We start from the raw sequence: 20,705 nt of genomic DNA on the forward strand, positions 1-20,705 counted from the left end.
GTCCTTTCCAGTTTCAGCATGACAATGTCCCTGTGCACAAAGCGAGGTCCATACAGAAATGGTTTGCCGAGATCGATTTGGAAGAACTTGTCTGGCACAGACCTCAACCTCAGTAAACCCCTTTCGAACACCGATTGCGAGCCAGGCCTGATCGCCCAACATCAATGCCTGACCTCACTAATGCTCTTGTGGCTGAATGGGAAGCAAGACCCTGCAGTAATGTTCCAACAGCTAGTGGAAAGCCTTCCCAGAAGAGTGGAGGCTGTTATAGCAGCAAAGGGGGGAACAACTCCATATTAATGCCCATGTGTTTTGAATGAGATGCTCGACGAGCAGACTTCTGATCAAGTAGTGTATACTGACTACAACACACACAGGTGTGCAAGCACACACACAGATGCTTCCATTTCTCAAGCCATTGATATTAACTATCTCTCTCTCCATTTCTGCACAAACTAGTACAATACTGTAAACACACACATACACTGAGTGTGCAAAACATTAAGAATGCCTCCTAATATTGAGTTGGACTCTACAAGGTTTCGTAAGCGTTCCACAGGGATGCTGGCCCATGTTTACTCCAATGCTGTCACGTCCTGACCATAGAGAATCCTTATTTTCTATAGTAGAGTAGGTCAGGGCGTGATTGCCTCTAACCCTATTACAGGGGCTGAGTCACTGGCTTACTGGTGCTCTTTCATGCCGTCCCTAGGAGGGGTGCGTCACTTGAGTGGGTTGAGTCACTGACGTGATCTTCCTGTCTGGGTTGGCGCCCCCCTTGGGTTTGCCGTGGCGGAGATCTTTGTGGGCTATAGTCGGCCTTGTCTCAGGATGGTAAGTTGGTGGTTGAAGATATCCCTCTAACGGTGTGGTGGCTGTGCTTTGGCAAAGTTGGTGGGGTTATATCCTTCCTGTTTGGCCCTGTCTGGGGGTATCATCGGATGGGGCCACAGTGTCTCCTGACCCCTCCTGTCTCAGCCTCCAGTATTTATGCTGCAGTAGTTTATGTGTCGGGGGGCTAGGGTCAGTTTGTTATATCTGGAGTACTTCTCCTATCCGGTGTCCTGTGTGAATTTAAGTATGCTCTCTCTAATTCTCTCTTTCTCTCTTTCTTTCTCTCTCTCGGAGGACCTGAGCCCTAGGACCATGCCTCGGGACTACCTGGCATGATGACTCCTTGCTGTCCCCAGTCCACCTGGCCGTGCTGCTGCTCCAGTTTCAACTGTTCTGCCTGCGGCTATGGAACCCTGACCTGTTCACCGGACGTGCTACCTGTCCCAGACCTGCTGTTTTCAACTCTCTAGAGACAGCAGGAGCGGTAGAGATACTCTCAATGATCGGCTATGAAAAGCCAACTGACATTTACTCCTGAGCTGCTGACTTGCTGCACCCTCGACAACTACTGTGACTACTATTATTTCACCATGCTGGTCATTTATGAACATTTGAACATCTTGGCCATGTTCTGTTATGATCTCCACCCGGCACAGCCAGAAGAGGACTGGCCACCCCTCATAACCTGGTTCCTCTCTAGGTTTCTTCCTAGGTTTTGGTCTTTCTAGGGAGTTTTTCCTAGCCACCGTGCTTCTACACGTGCATTGCTTGCTGTTTGGGGTTTTAGGCTGGGTTTCTGTACAGCACTTTGACATATCAGCTGATGTAAGAAGGGCTATATAAATAAATTTGATTTGATTCGATTTGATTGGGGGGGGTTAGTCTAGTTTCTTATTTCTATGTGGGGTTCTAGGTTTGTTTTTCTATGTTGGTGATTGTGTATGATTCCCAATTAAAGGCAGCTGGTAATTGTTGTCTCTAATTGGGGATCATATTTAAGTAGCTGTTTTTTCCATCTGTGTTTATGCACGTAGCATCTCTGTTGTCGCGGTTCGTTGTTAGTTTATAGTTTATTTGTTTTTGTCTTTGCTTAGTTTCACTTTCTATTAAATAATGTGGAACTCAACATCCGCTGCGCCTTGGTCCGACATTTATTCTAGCGAACGTGACAGAATATCCCAGCAAAACAGGACCAAGCAGCGTGCCCAGGAGGAGAGGGTAACATGGGAGGAGGAGATTCTGGACGGGAAGGGATCCTGGACTTGGGAAGAAATCCAGGCAGGACAGGATCGTCTCCCATGGCGGGAGACACAAGGAGAGAAGGGAGAACAGCGACGACGACGGGGTTTGCGGCCACAAGGAAAGCCCAAAAGACAGCCACAAAATATTTTTTGGGGGGAGGCACATGGGGTGGTCGGCGAGGCCGAGGTGTGAACCAGTGACAAAATGGGAGGAGGTAGAGAGGTGGTCGGTCGACCCAGGGAGAGTGCCAGAACCCGCCTGGGAGTCAATTGCACAGTGCGAGGAGGGATACCAGAGAATGGAGTTGGCGAGGAGTATGCAGCAATGCAGGCGTTTGGAGGAGCGTGTTAGCAGTCCGATGCAATCTGTGCCGGTTCCACGCATCAGGCCTCCAGCGCGCCTCCCCAGTCCGGTACGTCCTGTGCCTGCTCCTCGCACTCACCCAGATGTACGCCTCCACAGCCCAGTACGTCCTATGCTAGCTCCTCGCACTCGCCATGCGAAGTGTGTCATCATTCCAGTACAATTTGTGCCGGCTCTATGCACGAGGTCTCCAGTGCGCCTCCACAGCCCAGTGCGTCCTGTGGTAGCTCCTCGCACTTGCCGTGCGAGGTGTGTCATCGAACAGGTACCATTGATGCAGGCTATACGCACCAGGTCTCCGGTGCGCCTTCACAGCGCAGTACGTCCTGTTTCTTCTCCCCGCACTCGCCCTTAAGTGCGTGTCACCAGTCCGGTGTCACCTGTACCGGCCTCACGCATCAGGCCTCCGGTGCGCCTCCCCAGTCTGGTACGTCCTGACCTACTCTACCATAGAAATTAAGGACTCTCTATGGTCAGGACTGTTTCTTCTCCCCGTACTCGCCCTTATTTGAGTATCATCAGTCCGGTGTCACCTGTACCGGCCCCACGCATCAGGCCTCCAGTGCACCTCCCCAGTCCAGTATGTCCTTTTTCTTCTCCCCGCACTCGCCCTGAAGTGCGTGTCACCAGTCGGTGTCACCTGTACCGGCCTCACGCATCAGGCCTCCAGTGCGCCTCCCCAGTCTGGTACGTCCTGACCTACTCTACCATAGAAAATAATGACTCTCTATGGTCAGGACTGTCGTCCCCCCACACAGAGACTTTACTGCAAACCCTTTTGGTTTCAGGTTTTGCGGCCGGAGTCCGCACCTTTGGAGGGGGGGGGGGGTACTGTCCTGACCATAGAGAGTCCTTATTTTCTATGGTAGAGTAGGTCAGGGAGGCAGCTGGTAATCGTTGTCTCTATTTGGGGATCATATTTAAGTAGCTGTTTTTTCCACCTGTATTTATGGGATATTGTTTTGAGTTAGTGCACGTAGCATCTCTGTTGTCACGGTTCGTTGTTAGTTTATTGTTTATTTGTTTTTGTCTAGTTTCACTTTATATGAAATAATGTGGAACTCAACATCCACTGCGCATTGGTCCGACATTTACTCTAGCGAACGTGACAAATGCTTCCCATAGTTGTGTCAAGTTGTCTGGATGTCCTTTGGAAACATTTGAGAGTGAAAGAAACAGCAGCGTTGCAGTTCTTGACACACACCGTTGCCTCTGGCACCTACTACCATACCCTGTTCAAAGGTAGTTAAATCTGTTGTCTTGTCCATTCACCCTCTGAATGGCACACACACAATCCATGTCTCAATTGTCTCAAGGCTTAAAAATCCTTCTTTAACCTGTCTCCTCCCCTTCATCTACACTGATTGAAGTGGATTTAAATGACATCAATGAGGGATCATATCGTTCCCCTGGATTCACCTGGTCAGTCTATGTCATGGAAAGAGCAGGTGTTGTTAAAGTTTTGTACATATATATATACACACACACAACTGTGTCACTGTATACACACACAGAGACAGACACTTTTCCGTGTCTCTTTTCAATAATGTATCTAGATAGAAGGTTCCCTGTTGAGTGGTTGGGGTGGTTTGTTTTAATGTCTTATTCAATGCTGTCTACTTGGCTGCAGCTCTCCTCTCATAATCTACATAATGTCTCCCCATTACCTCCTGATTCCCCTGCCAAGCACTCATCCTTGACTTCTAAAACACTGAACTCACTGCATAGGACTAGAATACTCATCTTGCTTCAGTGTCAGGTTCTACTGCAAATCAGTTTGTAGTTAAGATGTGTGTTTTTGATTAAATAAACTTAGAGTGTGTTTAAGTCCCATGCTGACAACTGATATTGACACAAATAATGCGCACACACACACACACAGAGAGAGAGTCAGGCCTACCTGTTCTTTGACGGAGGCCAGGATAGCGGAGGTGGTCTCCGTCCCGTCTGATCCATCTCCGTTAGATGACGGTAGACCTGGACTCAGCAGACTGGCTGCCTTCTCCTGCTCTGATGGCTGGTCTGGCACAGGCATACCTCCTATAGACGACATCAACATCACGTTACATATTATACAAACATCACACAGTGTACCTGCTACAGAGCAATAATAATATCATTATACAGTGACAATATCATTTTCACTACATGGTAATAAATGTGTTACCTGAAATGCCTCCTATAAACAATATTATTATCCTTAAATAGTAATACAGGTAGAATACCTCCTACACAAGAGCAATGATATCATCGTGTCTATACAAACATCACATAATAGGAACATTAGTAGAAAAACACTGTTTTAATATCAAACATCCAACATGGTAGGGCCTTGCAGACTTCATGAAAGGTAGACGCTAGGGGATAATTAGAGATTCTGAGGGTTTAGGCAGTGAAATCAAATCATGTCAGATTATACTGGCCTTTCCAATGTTGCTGGAGCTCCCTCGCTCACACTTCAGAGTGTTAGCTGGATTATATAACCTGCAGTGTGAGCAGTCTGTCAGCCTATCCTGAGAGAGAAAGAGAGAGAGACAGAACGAGAGCGATGAGAGAGTGAAAGTGATGAGCGAGTGAGAGAGAGAACTCACTGCTAATTCTGTGCAACGCCTTTGTACAAGGGTCTCGCTATTGAATGTCGCCAGGCGCTCTGAAAGTGCTAACTGCCAATCTGCAGGCTGGCACTGGCACGTTCAAGTGGTAAACCTTTTAAGAGGTACCTGTGTGTGTGTGCCTGTTTGTGTCCCGCTCTCTCCCTCCCTCTTTCTCCCCCTTCTAGATTACCAGGACATTACCATCAAAGAACTGAAGAAAAACACACACACGCAGACACACACAGAGACTTCCATTTCCCAGGCCATAGATTTTTTTGTGACTCCTCTCCTAGCCTCTCACTCAGACAAGTACAGTCAAATTAATCAAACTTTCTCTCTCTCTCTCTACCCCTCTCTCTCTCTCTCTCTCTACCCTCTCTCTCTCTCTCTCTCTCTCTCTACCCCTCTCTCTCTCTCTCTCTACCACTCTCTCCCTCTCTTCCCCTCTCTCTTCCCCTCTCTCTCTCTACCCCTCTCTCTCTCTCTACCTCTCTCTCTCTACCCCTCTCTCTCTCTCTACATCACTCTCTCCCTCTCTTCCCCTCTCTACCCCCTCTCTCTCTCTCTCTCTCTCTACCCCTCTCTCTCTCTCTCTCTCTCTCTCTCTACACCCACTCTCTCTCTACCCCTCTCTCTCTCTCTATGCCACTCTCTCCCTCTCTTCCCCTCTCTCTACCCCTCTCTCTCTCTCTCTCTCCTCTCTCTCTCTCTCTACCCCTCTCTTTCTCTCTATGCCACTCTCTCCCTCTCTTCCCCTCTCTCTACCCCTCTCTCTCTCTCCCCCTCTCTCTCTCTCTCTCTCTCTCTACCCCTCTCTCTCTCTCTCTCTCTACCCCTCTCTCTCTCTCTCTCTCTCTCTCTCTCTACCCCTCTCTCTCTCTCTACCCCTCTCTCTCTCTCTCTACCCCTCTCTCTCTCTCTCTCTCTCTCTCTCTACCCCTCTCTCTCTCTCTACCCCTCTCTCTCTCTCTCTACCCTTCTCTCCCTCTCTTCCCCTCTCTCTACCCCTCTCTCTACCCCTCTCTCTACCCCTCTCTCTCTCTCTCTCTCTCTCTCTCTCTCTACCCCTCTCTCTTTCTACGCCACTCTCTCCCTCTCTTCCCCTCTCTCTACCCCTCTCTCTCTCTCTCTCTACCCCTCTCTCTCTCTCTCTCTCTACCCCACTCTCTCTCTACGCCACTCTCTCCCTCTCTTCCCCTCTCTCTACCCCTCTCTCTCCCTCTCTCTACCCCTCTCTCTCTCTCTCTCTACCCCTCTCTCTCTCTCTCTACCCCTCTCTCTCTCTACGCCACTCTCTCCCTCTCTTCCCCTCTCTCTACCCCTCTATCTCTCTCTCTACCCCTCTCTCTACCCCTCTCTCTCTCTCAGTAATATGGATGGTGCTTCGTGATATTCACGGATAACATACAGTATCTGCTTCTGCACAAATTGGTACAATACTGTACACATACACACACATACATACAAACTGCGCACACAGACACAGACACCCAGTATGCAGGGTGGCACTGGCAGGTTTAAGAGGTAAAACTGTTACATGTCTCTCTCTCTCCAACTCCAACTAAGTCTCTCTCGTCCTTCAACATGTTTATCCTTCAGCTGTGTGCCTGGCTCCACCATGGTAGCCAAATCACATCACCGTGGGAACTGTGTCCAGACAGCATCAGTGCTAGAACAGACAGGAGTGGGAGATCCCTGCAAGACTGGTTCCTCTCTCTGTCCTTTTACTGGGCCAGAGAGACAGGGACATACACACACACACAAGCACACACAAAATCATTTAGGTTAATTTCACATATATACATAGCAGTCATTATGTCACCTGTCTCACACACAAACACAGCACCCTCTGTTTGCCTCAGTTGTTGCAACAGCCGTTATGTAGGTCTGAATATACTGTGTGCAATACAACCAATCTATCGACATTAGTTCTAAATCAATGGGACATTTTGACTCAGTATCAGGTAATGATGCCAGTCACTGAATTGGAATTGAGGCCTATAGATTTCTCAGCATAATCTACACAACAGATACATAGGAATATGACCTTAACTTGACATCTACAGATATAAGAGAGAGAGAGAGAGAGAGAGAGTGAGAGAGAGAGAGAGAGAGAGAGAGCAACAGAGAGAGAGAGAGATAGAGGAGCAACAGAGAGAGAGAGATAGAGCAACAGAGAGAGAGAGAGAGAGAGCAACAGAGAGAGAGAGAGAGAGCAACAGAGAGAGAGAGAGAGCAACAGAGAGAGAGAGAGAGCAACAGAGAGAGAGAGCAACAGAGAGAGAGAGAGAGAGCAACAGAGAGAGAGAGAGCAACAGAGAGAGAGAGAGAGAGAGCAACAGAGAGAGAGAGAGCAACAGAGAGAGAGAGAGAGCAACAGAGAGAGAGAGAGAGCAACAGAGAGAGAGAGAGAGAGAGAGAGAGCAACACAGAGAGAGAGAGAGAGAAAACAACAGAGAGAGAGGGGGAGAACAGACAGACAGACAGACAGACAGACAGACAGACAGACAGACAGACAGACAGACAGACAGACAGACAGACAGACAGACAGACAGACAGACAGACAGACAGACAGACAGACAGACAGACAGACAGAGAGACAGGTGAGGCGTAAGGGATCAGAAGGTAGTGTTTCTCAAGTCTTTATTAAGGGCTGGTGAATGTGGCAGCTTTCCTCTGCTTGGGTAGAGGACTTAATAATGAACTATGAACAACAGACTAAACTTACAGTAAATGGCAATGTCATCGCCCATCAATTATCTGTCACAGTTATCTCATTTAATCCTCATAGCAAGCAATGATTTAATATTGAACAAACTTCTTGGAGATGTTCAGTCACGTTCTCCAAATGTTACATTTTGAAGTTGCTCCAAACGTCATATTTTGAAGTTGCTCCAAACGACACATTTTGAAGTTGCTCCAAACGACACATTTTGAAGTTGCTCCAAACGTCACATTTTGAAGTTGCTCCAAACGACACATTTTGAAGTTGCTCCAAACGTCACATTTTGAAGTTGCTCCAAACGATACATTTTGAAGTTGCTCCAAACGTCACATTTTGAAGTTGCTCCAAACGATACATTTTGAAGTTGCTCCAAACGTCACATTTTGAAGTTGCCCCAAACGTCACATTTTGAAGTTGCTCCAAACGTCACATTTTGAAGTTGCTCCAAACGTCACATTTTCAGTGTTTTTGTTGCTCCTGCTGCTCTGTATCGTTCCATTTCTCTAAACGTCAAAATTCTTTGTTAAGGGTTAAGTTTAGGAACTCATTCTGAATGGTTAAGGTTGGGGTTAGGGTTAAAACCAGTGTCCATGACTGGGATCGAACACACAACCTTCAGATTACACCCATCCACCACCACCACAACACCCTAGCAAAGCCTACTTAATAGTAATAGCGCTCACTGGTGCCCTCTAGTGGCCGGGTTTGTAAGAATTTCCCAAAGTCCTCAGGATTTGGAAAGACCTCCAATTTCTATTTCAATTATCAATTACGGAGAGACATTTCAAAGCCAAAAGCTTTTTAAATGTTATAATGCATGACTTGCTTGTGTATTTATGCAGAAAAGCAATGATGACTTTAGCTCATTTCCTTCTGGAAAGGCTTCATATTTAACAGCAATTTGGCTATAAGAGTTACAGTATGCACACATATGCGCACATACACACTCACACACACATGCAAAAATGGTACACTCATACACACACGCACGCACACACATGCACACCAGGGTTGTGCTCAATTCAGAATTTTTGAAGTGACTCCCATTCAATTGATGAGATTAAATTCGAATTGGATTGGCCACATTTGAATTTGAATGACTGGAAATAGAATTTAATTCAGTGCAATTCAACGAAATTCCACTCAGTCATAGAACATATGAGTTTAATTGAATCTGACAAGTCAGACTTCCAGATACCAAAGAATATACAGTGCCTTCGGAAATTATTCAGACCCCTTGACTTTTTCCACTTTTTGTTACGTTACAGACTTATTTTAAAATGTATTAAATTGTTTTTTTTTTATGGTCGTTATGGGGTCATGAGTTTAGGTTGATGAGGTTTATTTATTTTTAAAATCCATTTTAGGGTAAGGCTGTAACTTAACAAAACGTGGAAAAAGTCGAGGGGTCTGAATGCTTTCTGGAGGCACTGTGTAACATTTCTCTGGAAACAATATTCATATAATCTTTTAAACTTAATGCTTTGAAATAGCCAATAATATTTCCCTCAATCATTTCATTTGTTTGGATTATTTTTGAAGTCTTTAGGGTCAACTTGAGGTTTAACTAGTGCATTCTGGGAAATGTACATTTTCCACATATTGAAAGAATGTAAGTGATTAATGAAATCAGGCAGGTAGCCTAGCGGTTATGAGCGTTAAGCTAGTAACCAAAAGGTCACTGTTTCGATTCCCCAAGCTGACTTGCTGAAAAATCTGTTAATGTGCCCTTGAGCAAGACACTTAACCCTAATTGCTCCTGTAAGTCTCTCTGGATAAGAGCGTCTGCTAAATTGCTAAAATGTTAAATGATAATAACTTACAATATACAGGTTTTGTTTTCCTTGATCATTAATTTTAAGAGTTTGTCCTGAAAATCTATTGTTTCATCAATATTGTATGTGTATGTCTGTGCCCAATAATGTCTGTACCCTGCTTTGTGCTGCTATCCATGTTGTGTTGCTACCATGTGTTGTCATGTTGTGTTGCTACCATGCTGTGTTGTCATGTGTTGCTGCCTTGCTATATTGTTGTCTTAAGTTTCTCTTTATGTAGTGTTGTCTCTTGTTGTGATGTGTGTTTTGTCCTATATTTGTATTTAATTTATTCATATTGTTAATCCCAGGCCCCCATCCCCGCAGGAGGCCTTTTGCCTTTTGGTAGGCCGTTATTGTAAATAGGAATTTGTTCTTAACTGACTCACCTAGTTAAATAAAGGTTAAATAAAATAAATACAAATACAAATAAATGTATATAACAACATGTTTGATGTTTTATGTACAAGATGGATATTTGTATAGACTACACTTTATATAGAATCGAAGATGCATTTGAATGCATTTCCATTCATTCTAATTCTAATTGCAATTCAGTATCCTGTTTACTACTTCAATTTAAATTCAAGAATTGAGTTGGAATTTATGAAGCAGTCTCAGTTCTATTGTGAATTGAGCACAACCCTGACACACACGCATTGAGACTTATCCTGTCTGGAGGTTGGTCAGCAAAGAGAATCCATGCATGAGAAGCATGGTTAGATCTAAGCCTGGCTACCATGATGAACATCTGAGGCTTGACACAGCTGATCACAGCTGAAGTCCTCTTAATCACTACAGACTGATTCAGAATCAGAGCTAAACCAAGCCTGATGTATCCTAATCACCACTGACAGCTGACTGCAAATCAGTGCTTAAAGCCAAGTTTCACCCACATTTCATAATTCAGAGGGCATTTTTGTATTGTGATTGCAATATGATTAGGCTTGTCTTTCCTATAGTAACCACTCCATGCTAATGCTAGCACCGATTACCATAACACAAGGGCATACTACTGATTGGAGATCAGTGCTTATACGGCTAGGTGATTTGTCTCAATCCTTTACCAGTACGGAACACTGATTAAAGAGCAGTGCTTAAAGCCGGACAGTGTATCTGTGAGTGAGTCTCTGAGTGCAGAGATGCATGTAGTCTATGTGGCTGCAGTGCCTTCAGAAAGTATTCACACCCCTTGATTTTTCAAAAATGATATGTTACATCCCGAATGTAAAAATGGATGTCACGCCCTGATCTGTTTCACTTGTCCTCGCTTTTGGATTAATAAACATTGTAAGACTCCAACCATCTGCCTCCTGTGTCTGCAATTGGGTCTCGCCTTGTGTCTTGATACTGGCCTAAAAATACTATGATGTTTTTCTGAATTTTTACAAAATCATTAAATAAGAAAATCGAAAATGTCTTGAGTCAATAAGTATTCAACAGCTTTTTTATGGCCTAAATAAGTTCATGAGCAAAAATGTGCACATAATAAGTTGCATAAACTCACTGTGTGCAATAATAGTGATTAACATGAGTTTTGAATGACTGCCGCATCTCTGTATCCCACACGCACATTTTCAGTCGAGCAGTGAATTTGGCTATGAAAAGCCAACTTACATTTACTCCTGAGGTATTGACCTGTTGCACCATCTACAACCACTGTGATTATTATTATCTGACCCTGCTGGAAATCTATGAACGTTTGAACATCTTGGCCATGTTCTGTTATAATCTCCACCCGGCCCAGCCAGGAGAGGACTGGACACTCCTCAGAGCCTGGTTCCTCTATAGGTTTCTTCCTAGGTTCTGGCCTTTATAGAAAATTTTTCCTAGCCACCATGCTTCTAAATCTGCATTTCTTGCTGCTTGGGGTTTTAGGCTGGGTTTCTGTATAGTACTTTGTGACATCTGTTGATGTAAAAAGGGCTTTATAAATACATTTATTGATTAATTGAATGAATTTCAACCACAGATACAACCACAAAGACTAGGGAGGTTTTCCAATGCCTCATAGATTTAAATAGTTTTAAAAAATGTATTTGACCTTTATTTAACTACCTATTGGTAGATGGTAAAACAAAAAGCAGACATTGAATATCCCTGTGAGCGTGGTGAAGTTTTTAATGACACTTTGGTTGGTGTATCAATACACCCAGTCACTACAAAGATTCAGGCGCCCTTCCTAACTCAGTTGCCGGAGAGGAAGGAAACTGCTCAGGGATTTCACCATGATGCCAATGGTGATTTTAAAACAGTTACATAGTTTAATGGCTGTGATTGGAGAAAACTGAGGATAGATCAACAATATTGTAGTTACTCCACAATACTAACTTGATTTGACTTAGTGAAAAGAAGGAATACAGAATAAAAAATATATTTTTTAATGTTTAATTATACATTATACATTTATTTGTATTTTATTGATTTTATTTAACCTTTATTTAACTAGGCAAGTCAGTTAAGAACAAATTCTTATTTACAATGACGGCCTACCAAAAGGCAAAAGGCCTCCTGTGGGGACGGGGGCTGGGATTAAAAATACAAAAAATAAAATACAATATAAATATAGGACAAAACACACATCACAACAAGAGAGACAACACAACCCTACCTAAAGAGAGACCCAAGACAACAACACAGCATGGTAGCAACACAACATGACAACAACATGGTTGCAACACAACATGGTAGCAGCACAAAACATGGTACAAACGTTATTGGGCACAGACAATAGCACAAAGGGCAAGAAGGTAGAGACAACAATAGATCACACAAAGCAGCCACAGCTGTCAGTAAGAGTGTCCATGATTGATTCTTTGAATGAAGAGTTTGGCAGCTCGTTCCAGTTGCTAGCTGCAGCGAACTGAAAAGAGGAGCAACCCAGGGATGTGTGTGCTTTGGGGACCTATAACAGAATGTGTCTTGCAGAACGGGTGTTGTATGTGGAGGAGGGGGGCTGCAGTAGATACAGTTGAAGTCGGAAGTTTACATACACCTTAGCCAAATACATTTAAACTCAGTTTTTCACAATTCCTGTCTTAGGTCAGTTAGGATCACCATTTTATTTTCAGAACGTGAAATGTCAGAATAATAGTAGAGAAAATGATTTATTTCAGCTTTTATTTCATTCTTCACATCCCCAGAGGGTCAGAAGTTTACATACACTCAATTGGTATTTGGTACCATTGCCTTTAAACTGTTTAACTTGGGTCAAATGTTTCGGGTTGCCTTCCACAAGCTTCCCACAATAAGTTGGATGAATTTGGGCCCATTCGTCCTGACAGAGCGGGTGTAACTGAGTCAGGTTTGTAGGCCTCCTTGCTCTCACACGTTTTTTCAGTTCTGCCCACAAATGTTCTATAGCGTTGAGGTCAGGGCTTTGTGATGGCCACTCCAATACCTTGACTTTGTTGTCCTTAGGCCATTTTGCCACAAGTTTGGAAGAATTCTTGGGGTCATTGTCCATTTGGAAGACCCATTTGCGACCAAGCTTTAACTTCCTGACTGATGTCTTGAGATGTTGCAACAATATATCTACATAATTCTCCTGCCTCATGATGTCGTCTATTTTGTGAAGTGCACCAGTCCCTCCTGCAGCAAAGCACCACCACAACATGATGTTGCCACCCCCGTGCTTCATGGTTGGGATGGTGTTCTTCGGCTTGCAAGCCTCCCCCTTTTTCCTCCGAACATAACGATGGTCATTATGGCCAAACAGTTGTATTTTGTTTCATCAGACCAGAGGACATTTCTCCAAAAAGTACGATCTTTGTCCCCATGTGCAGTTGCAAACCGTAGTCTAGCTTTTCTATGGCGGTTTTGGAGCAGTGGCTTCTTCCTTGCTGAGCGGCCTGCAGTAGGGGAAACAGCTCAACTGGCCGCCTCACCACCGTTGGTTTTGTTGCCGAGCTGTGGAGAAGCATGGTAAAAAACATTGCAGTATATTATGCTCTTCTATTGCATGCGCAATGATGTCAGAGGGGGAAAAAAATGTGTTCATTGATTGCGGTACCTTCTTTCTTGTTGTAATTTCTCAAACGGACGTGACTGTTTCACCATTAAGGATTCCAGCTTTAAGGTTTGGTGTTTTAGTTTCTGTTGAGCACTAGTATCACTGTTTTCACCACCATCACCTGAATTATGCAGAGCTGCTTGTGCTGGGTGATTCCCAAAAGTTAAGTGTCTGTGGTCCACCGTTAATTCAGCAGTGGAATCAGCGTGATCGTGGATTTCCTAGTGTCAGATAGCTTGAGCAGTGAGCACAGTGTCAAATGTGACAAACACTTTATCCAGGGCTATTGGTGTGGATGCCACTAAGACTGTGTTGAACAGACACTTTGTCTCTACTGCCATACAGCAACGATGACCAGGGCTTAGAGGTTTTGAGCCATTAGGGACACATTTAAATGGGGCGAGTTTTGAGATTTGTGCCGCATCCTGTTTGTCTGGGGAAGTGAAGAGCTGACATTACATTTCTCTGTTTAAGATAAGACAGGATGAGCTCCGACAAAGCCTCCCATACTCCCATACTGACAGAGGGAGAGAGAGAGGTAGAGAAAGGAGAGGTAAAGAGAGAGAGAGAGAGAGAGAGAGAGAGAGAGGGAGGGAGAGACAGGGAGAGGGAGGTGCACAATGTTTACAGAATTACCCTGGCGGAGAGCGAAACAGTAAATAGAAACCTCTTTCAGAAGACCTTTCTTTGTTCCCTCTCCTCACAGTTAAAAGTTCTCCATTAATAATCTCCGTCTTCTGCAGTTAGTTTAGGAAAGACAACGAACTACAAACAGTAGAGGGCAGAGTTGAACTCATAACTGGGAAGGTAAGAGTCTTCATTCAGTCAAATTAAACAAATATTGACCACGCTGAACTTTCCTGCCGAGCCTTAGCTAAGCATGCTAGTGTCACTGGTGGATTCAGTTCTTTTCTATCTGTCTTCTCCATCACCTGTCTGTTGGTGTGGAGGCCTGACACCCAGGTGGGAGGCTCAGGTGAGCCTGAGGAGGTTAGACTTGAGATGTGGACAGACAAACAGTGTTTTCTACATCTAGGGAGAGGACTGACGGGTGAGGGTGTGAGGTAGTGAGGATGAGAGGCAAGGGTAGAGGGGTGAGGGCAGTCAAGCCTGAAGTCCATTGGCCTGACAGTACAAAGTATCTCTGCAGTGAGGCAGCAGGCCTTGGTAGTACAAACACACACACTTCTGTGGCTGGTGTCAGGTTGTCAGAGACACAGGAGCATGTCGCACCCTGATCCACACACACACCTTGACCCTCAATCTCTACCTCCCCCTCCTCCACACATACACAAACACTGTGCGTGTCCCAGCCCAGGTGCAGTGATGCGCGTCTCTCTCTCTCTCCTAAACCTCCTGTCCAACTCCATGCCATGTTGCCTCTGTTACATCCTCCTCTCTCCTCTCCTCCCCCTCTCAATGAGACTCCTCACCCTCTCTGTGAGACTCCTCCCACTCTCCCTGAGGGGAACAATTCCTGTTTCATCCCTCGTTCCCCTCCCTCTGCTCCCTCATTCTCTCCTCTCACTCAATGTCTTCCTTGACAGGAACACATCGCATCGCTTCCATTCTCTCACCCGCCCTATCGCTTTCCATCTCTCTCTTTCTCTCACACTATGAATCTTTGTCCTGTAGCTTTAATCCTCCATATTCTCCCCCCTCTTTTCACTCAGATATTCCTCCCTCGTTCTCTCAGCTCTCCAGCTCTCTTCCTGAAACACCTCTGGGATACTCTCCATCAGTGCTTCTGATTGGCAAGTCATTAGCCAATCCCTCATGGGAACAGCCACAGGACATTCTGATTGGAGGATTGGAGGATTCAAATGTAATTCCAATCCCAGATTATTAATGCAGCGTGATGGGGATAGAAAGGAGAGACAGCACAATGTCATTATTTTCCCACACTGCAGATAGTCCACATTTGAAGGGCCAGCTATGAGAGGGCAGATACTTTCTGTGCTTCCTGTTCTTTCTTTCTCTCTCTTTTTATATTTACTTCTCTTATTAAAATGTCTGTTCAGCAATGGAAAAATACTTGGAATTTCATTGAACCTCAACTCAACTGACTGGATTGAGTTGGCATGGAGCCCAGCCTTGTCATGATGTGAGTGGGAAGAGCGTGGTTTCTCCAGTTAGCTACAGTTATGTGGGAGGTCGGATTTCCTGCACGCAACAATCAAAAGCATGCTTCTTTCTCTGGGTGAATGGCCATGCTGAAATATTTAACAGCTAACATGGTTTAAAAGGTTTTTAAGTGTGATCCAGGTTTTCAGAATGGATTCTAGAAGCATGGGGGAAGAAGAGAGCTTTAGAGAATACTAGGTAGAAGTTGATGTGAGACAACAATCCCAGATCAGTTTAACTCCTTCCCTAGTGGTTATGATTACGGATTTGGAACAACTGATTCTAGATCTGTGTAAGCTACAGGTAGAAGCTTTCCTATTGGCACAGATCTAGGATCAGCTTTCCCTCAACCAACCCTAACACTGACCATTAAGAGGTAGAACTCAAAAATGACCTTGGATCAGTGTCTACAGGCAACTTCACCCTATTTTGCATGGGTGAGAAGTTGTAATGGTTAATGGCTTGCTATTCAGTAAAAAACCGAACCTTGTAAAAAATCCAACCTTATCCTTCCTTCTCCCACATAGTTCTGTGGACAATAGGGAAATTCTTCAATCTCAAGTGCTCTGCATACGCCATCACTGCTCAAGCCACTCTCCCCATCAACGTCAGCTCTCCTTTCTACCGGCTCATGCCATACTAATGGGAGAGAAAGCACCATTCAGTAAGTGGATAGTTGTGTTTGACTATCTAGCTATCAGAACTCTGGAACTCTGACACGACCCACAAACAGAGCACGTACACATACAGTATACACACACTGCTAGCACTGCACAAATACAAACAGTGTGCCACTGCATGCGCGCACACACACACCCTCAAAAAGGTAAAATAACCTTGGACAGAGAAGTGAGTCCACACACACACTGACACACAGACAGCTGATTTTAAACAGTGTGTCCCTGTCACACTGATGATCTCACCAAAAACCCTGTTCAGACCTGCAATAAGATGTTCCAACCTGGGGGAAACTGACACGAGTCACCGAGGGAATGGAGAGGGAAAAGTGGATGGCAAACCATTTTCATTGAAGATTAGGGTCAAAATCATGTAATTTCATAATGATAAAAGAGGATAAAACAGAAATGTTGCAGAAAAACCTCTACAGTTCCAAACTTTTGTTTTCTAACGGGAAGGTGATGCATTCCGAGAGGCAATTATTCCTGAGAAGCTATTGTAACCAAGGACTGGATGGAGAGAACATTCTATTCTGCCCTGGCACACAGCCATGGTCAACACACAGCTAGTGTATTCAAGAGGATCAGACACCGAGAGAGGGGAGGAATGGCAAATAAATACATTTCGTAAGAAAGACTACAGACTCGCTAAAGCTTCATTTTCTGTCTCCTTCACTTGGCTCATTTGGTCCGTAAGAGAGTATTACACTATCAAATTTCAAAGACAAATGTTTATAAAAAATGATCCCACCAGCTGTGGGTATTCAGAAATATTTGCCTCTTCTGATTACATGAGCCATCGTTCTAATAATTAAATTTTTGGTTTGGAACCATGCGAGGCATACAGACAGATGAGAGCCAAACGTGCAAACACACACACACACACACACACACACACACACACACACACACACACACACACACACACACACACACACACACACACACACTGCTGCTTATATTGCTTCAGAGGCAGTTATGTCCTTCAGAACTGTGAAATTGTACATTTTTAATTGATTAATGTGATTCTGTACATGAAATCTGATTTTCTTACTCATTCTGATGGCCATTAAACCAATATGTTTTCACAGACTGCTTAAATGTTTCAGGGTCTCATCAAGTCCTTGATTGTAAAACTATCACAGAAATTGAAATCATTTACATAAAGCAATTTAATGAACCTCTTTGGGCTGAGATCCCGTTAACGGGATCGATATGACAACAACCAGTGAAAGTGCAGAGCGCCAAGTTCAAAACAACAGAAATCCCAAAATTAAAATTTCTCAAACACACAAGTATTTTACACCATTTTAAAGATACACTTCTTGTTAATCCCACCACAGTGTCTGATTTCAAAAAGGCTAACGATTATGTTAGGTGAGTGCCTCGTGACAGAAAAACACAGCCATTTTCCAGCCAAAGAGAGGAGTAACAAAAAGCAGAAATAGAGATAAATGAATCAATAACCTTTGATGATCTTCAGATGACACTCATAGGACTTCATGTTACACAGTACATGTATGTTTTGTTCGATAAAGTTCATATTTCTATAACAAAATCTCAGTATACATTGGTGCGTTATGTTCAGTAGTTCCAAAACATCCGGTGATTTTGCAGAGAACCATATCAATTTACAGAAATACTCATAATAAACATTGATAAAATATATAACTATTATGCATGGAATTATAGATACACTTCTCCTTAATGCAACCGCTGCGTCAGATTTCAAAAAAGCTTTACCGAAAAAGCACACCATGCAATAATTTGAGTACAGCGCTCAGTGACCAAAACAACCCAAACAGATATACACCATGTTGTGTAGTCCACAGAAGTCAGAAATACCATTATAAATATTCACTTACCTTTGATGATCTTCATCAGAATGCACTCCCAGGAATCCCAGTTCCACAATAAATGTTTGTTTTGTTCGATAATGTCCATAATTTATGTCCAAATACCTCCTTTTTGTTTGTGTGTTTAGCCCAGTAATCCAAATTCATGACGCGCGATCACTAGGTGCATACGAAAAGTCAAAAGTTCCGTTACTGTCCGTAGAAACATGTCAAACGATGTATAGAATCAATCTTTAGGATGTTTTTAACATAAATCTTCAATAATGTTCCAACCAGAGAATTCCTTTGTCTGTAGAAATGCAATGGAATTCAAGCTAACTCTCACATGAACGCGCGTGGCCAGCTCATGCCTCTCTGCCAGACCTCTGACTCATTCCCCTCTCATTCACCCCCACTTCACAGTAGAAGCATCAAACAAGGTTCTAACGACTGTTGACATATACTGGAAGCCGTAGGAAGTGCAATTTGACCCCATAGACACTGTGTATTCAATAGGGAATGAGTTGAAAAACTACAAACCTCAGATTTCCCACTTCCTGGTTGGATTTTTTTCTCAGGTTTTTGCCTGCCATATGAGTTCTGTTATACTCACAGACATCATTCAAACAGTTTTAGAAACTTCAGAGTGTTTTCTATCCAAATCTACTAATACTATGCATATATTAAGAACTGTGCCTGAGTAGCAGACAGTTTACTCTGGGCAACATATTCATCCATGCTACTCAATACTGCCCCCAGCCATAACAAGTAATGTTTTATCTATGAAACGTGTGTGTATGTATAACACGCAGGACATGAACCAGAGTCTCCCACGTGAGCAATCAAAATCTTTCACCAATAGATAATTGCCTCTTGTGCCGAAGGCAGACACTGGTTTTGAAGTTTGCAGGCGGGGCTACCTCATCATGTGACCATGACCAATTCATGTCCGCTACATACTGTATGTATGTATGTATGTATGTGTATGTGTGTGTGTGTGTATCACACAGACACTGAAAAAAAAATCAACCCTATGCATATGGATAATAACCCTAATGTCATTCAAATTAGGTTAAATTTAGAAAATGAAGAAATAATCTGTCATTTCAAAAACCTATTTCAATATCCAATCAGCCTGGTGTCTTGATTCTTGCTTTCCAACATTCTGCTCAGAAGTCCTGCACATATACAGTTGAAGTCTGAAGTTTACATACACCTTATCCAAATACATTTAAACTCATTTTTTCACAATTCCTGCCATTTAATCCTAGTACAAATTCTCTATTTTAGGTCAGTTAGGATCACCACTTATTTTAAGAATTTGAAATGTCAGAATAATAGTAGAGAGAATTATTTATTTCAGCTTTTATTTCTTTCATCACATTCCCAGTGGGTCAGAAGTTTGCATAGCTTAGCATTGCCTTTAAACTGTTTAACTTGGGTCAAACATTTTGGGTAACCTTCCACAAGCTTCCCACAATAAGTTGGATGAATTTTGGCCCATTCCTCCTGACAGAGCAGGTGTAACTGAGTCAGGTTTGTAGGCCACCTTGCTCGCACACCTTTAAAGTTCTGCCCACACATTTTCTATGGGACTGAGGTCAGGGTTTTGTGATGACCACTCCAATACCTTGACTTTGATGGTGCCACCCCACAACATGATGCTGCCACCCCTGTGCTTCACGGTTGGGATGATGTTCTTTGGCTTGCAAGCCTCCCCATTTTCCTCCAAACATAACGATGGTCATTATGGCCAAACAGTTCTATTTTTGTTTCATCAGAACAGAAGACATTTCTCCAAAAGTACAATCTTTGTCCCCATGTGCAGTTGCAAACCGTAGTCTGGCTTTTTTATGGCAGTTTTGGAGCAGTGGCTTCTTCCTTGCTGAGCGGCCTTTCAGGTTATGTCGATATAGGACTTGTTTTAGTGTTGATATAGATACTTTTGTACCTGTTTCCTCCAGCATCTTCACAAGGTCCTATGTTGTTGTTTTGAGATGATTTGCACTTTTCGCACCAAAGTATGTTCATCTCTAGGAGACAGAACGCGTCTCCTTCCTGAGTGGTATGACGGGAATCAGAAGCTTCTAAAGTCATGACATAATTTTCTGGAATTTTCCAAGCTGTTTAAAGGCACAGTCAACTTAGTACATGTAAACTTCTGACCCACTGGAATTGTGATACAGTGAATTATAAGTGAAATAATCTGTCTGTAAACAATTGTTGGAAAAATGACTTGTGTCATGCACAAAGTAGATGTCCTAACCGACTTGCCAAAACTATAGTTTGTTAACAAGACATTTGTGGAGTGGTTGAAAAACTAGTTTTAATGACTCCAACCTAAGAGGTTTTAAACTTCCGACTTCAACTGTCTGCTTTGATTGATGGCTCCAATTTATGCCCCCGTATTGTCTAATATTAAACTCTGAATGATGCATTCAATTCAGTTAGCAGCAACACACACACACACACACACACACACACA

At 43.5% G+C, this 20,705-nt stretch overlaps 1 protein-coding gene across 1 annotated transcript in view; it reads right to left on the reverse strand.

Moving 5' to 3' along the window:
* ctnnd2a (catenin (cadherin-associated protein), delta 2a) overlaps positions 1-20,705 on the reverse strand; it is a 396,841-nt gene that overhangs the window by 354,784 nt on the left and 21,352 nt on the right. The window contains exon 2 of the mRNA XM_042298940.1: positions 4,340-4,479. Within this exon, the coding sequence (XP_042154874.1) occupies positions 4,340-4,474 (135 nt within the window). The 5' untranslated portion in view covers positions 4,475-4,479. The remainder of the gene's footprint in view (positions 1-4,339; positions 4,480-20,705) is intronic.

Source organism: Oncorhynchus tshawytscha, linkage group LG16, assembly GCF_018296145.1.
Source record: "Oncorhynchus tshawytscha isolate Ot180627B linkage group LG16, Otsh_v2.0, whole genome shotgun sequence".
NCBI lineage: Eukaryota > Metazoa > Chordata > Actinopteri > Salmoniformes > Salmonidae > Oncorhynchus > Oncorhynchus tshawytscha.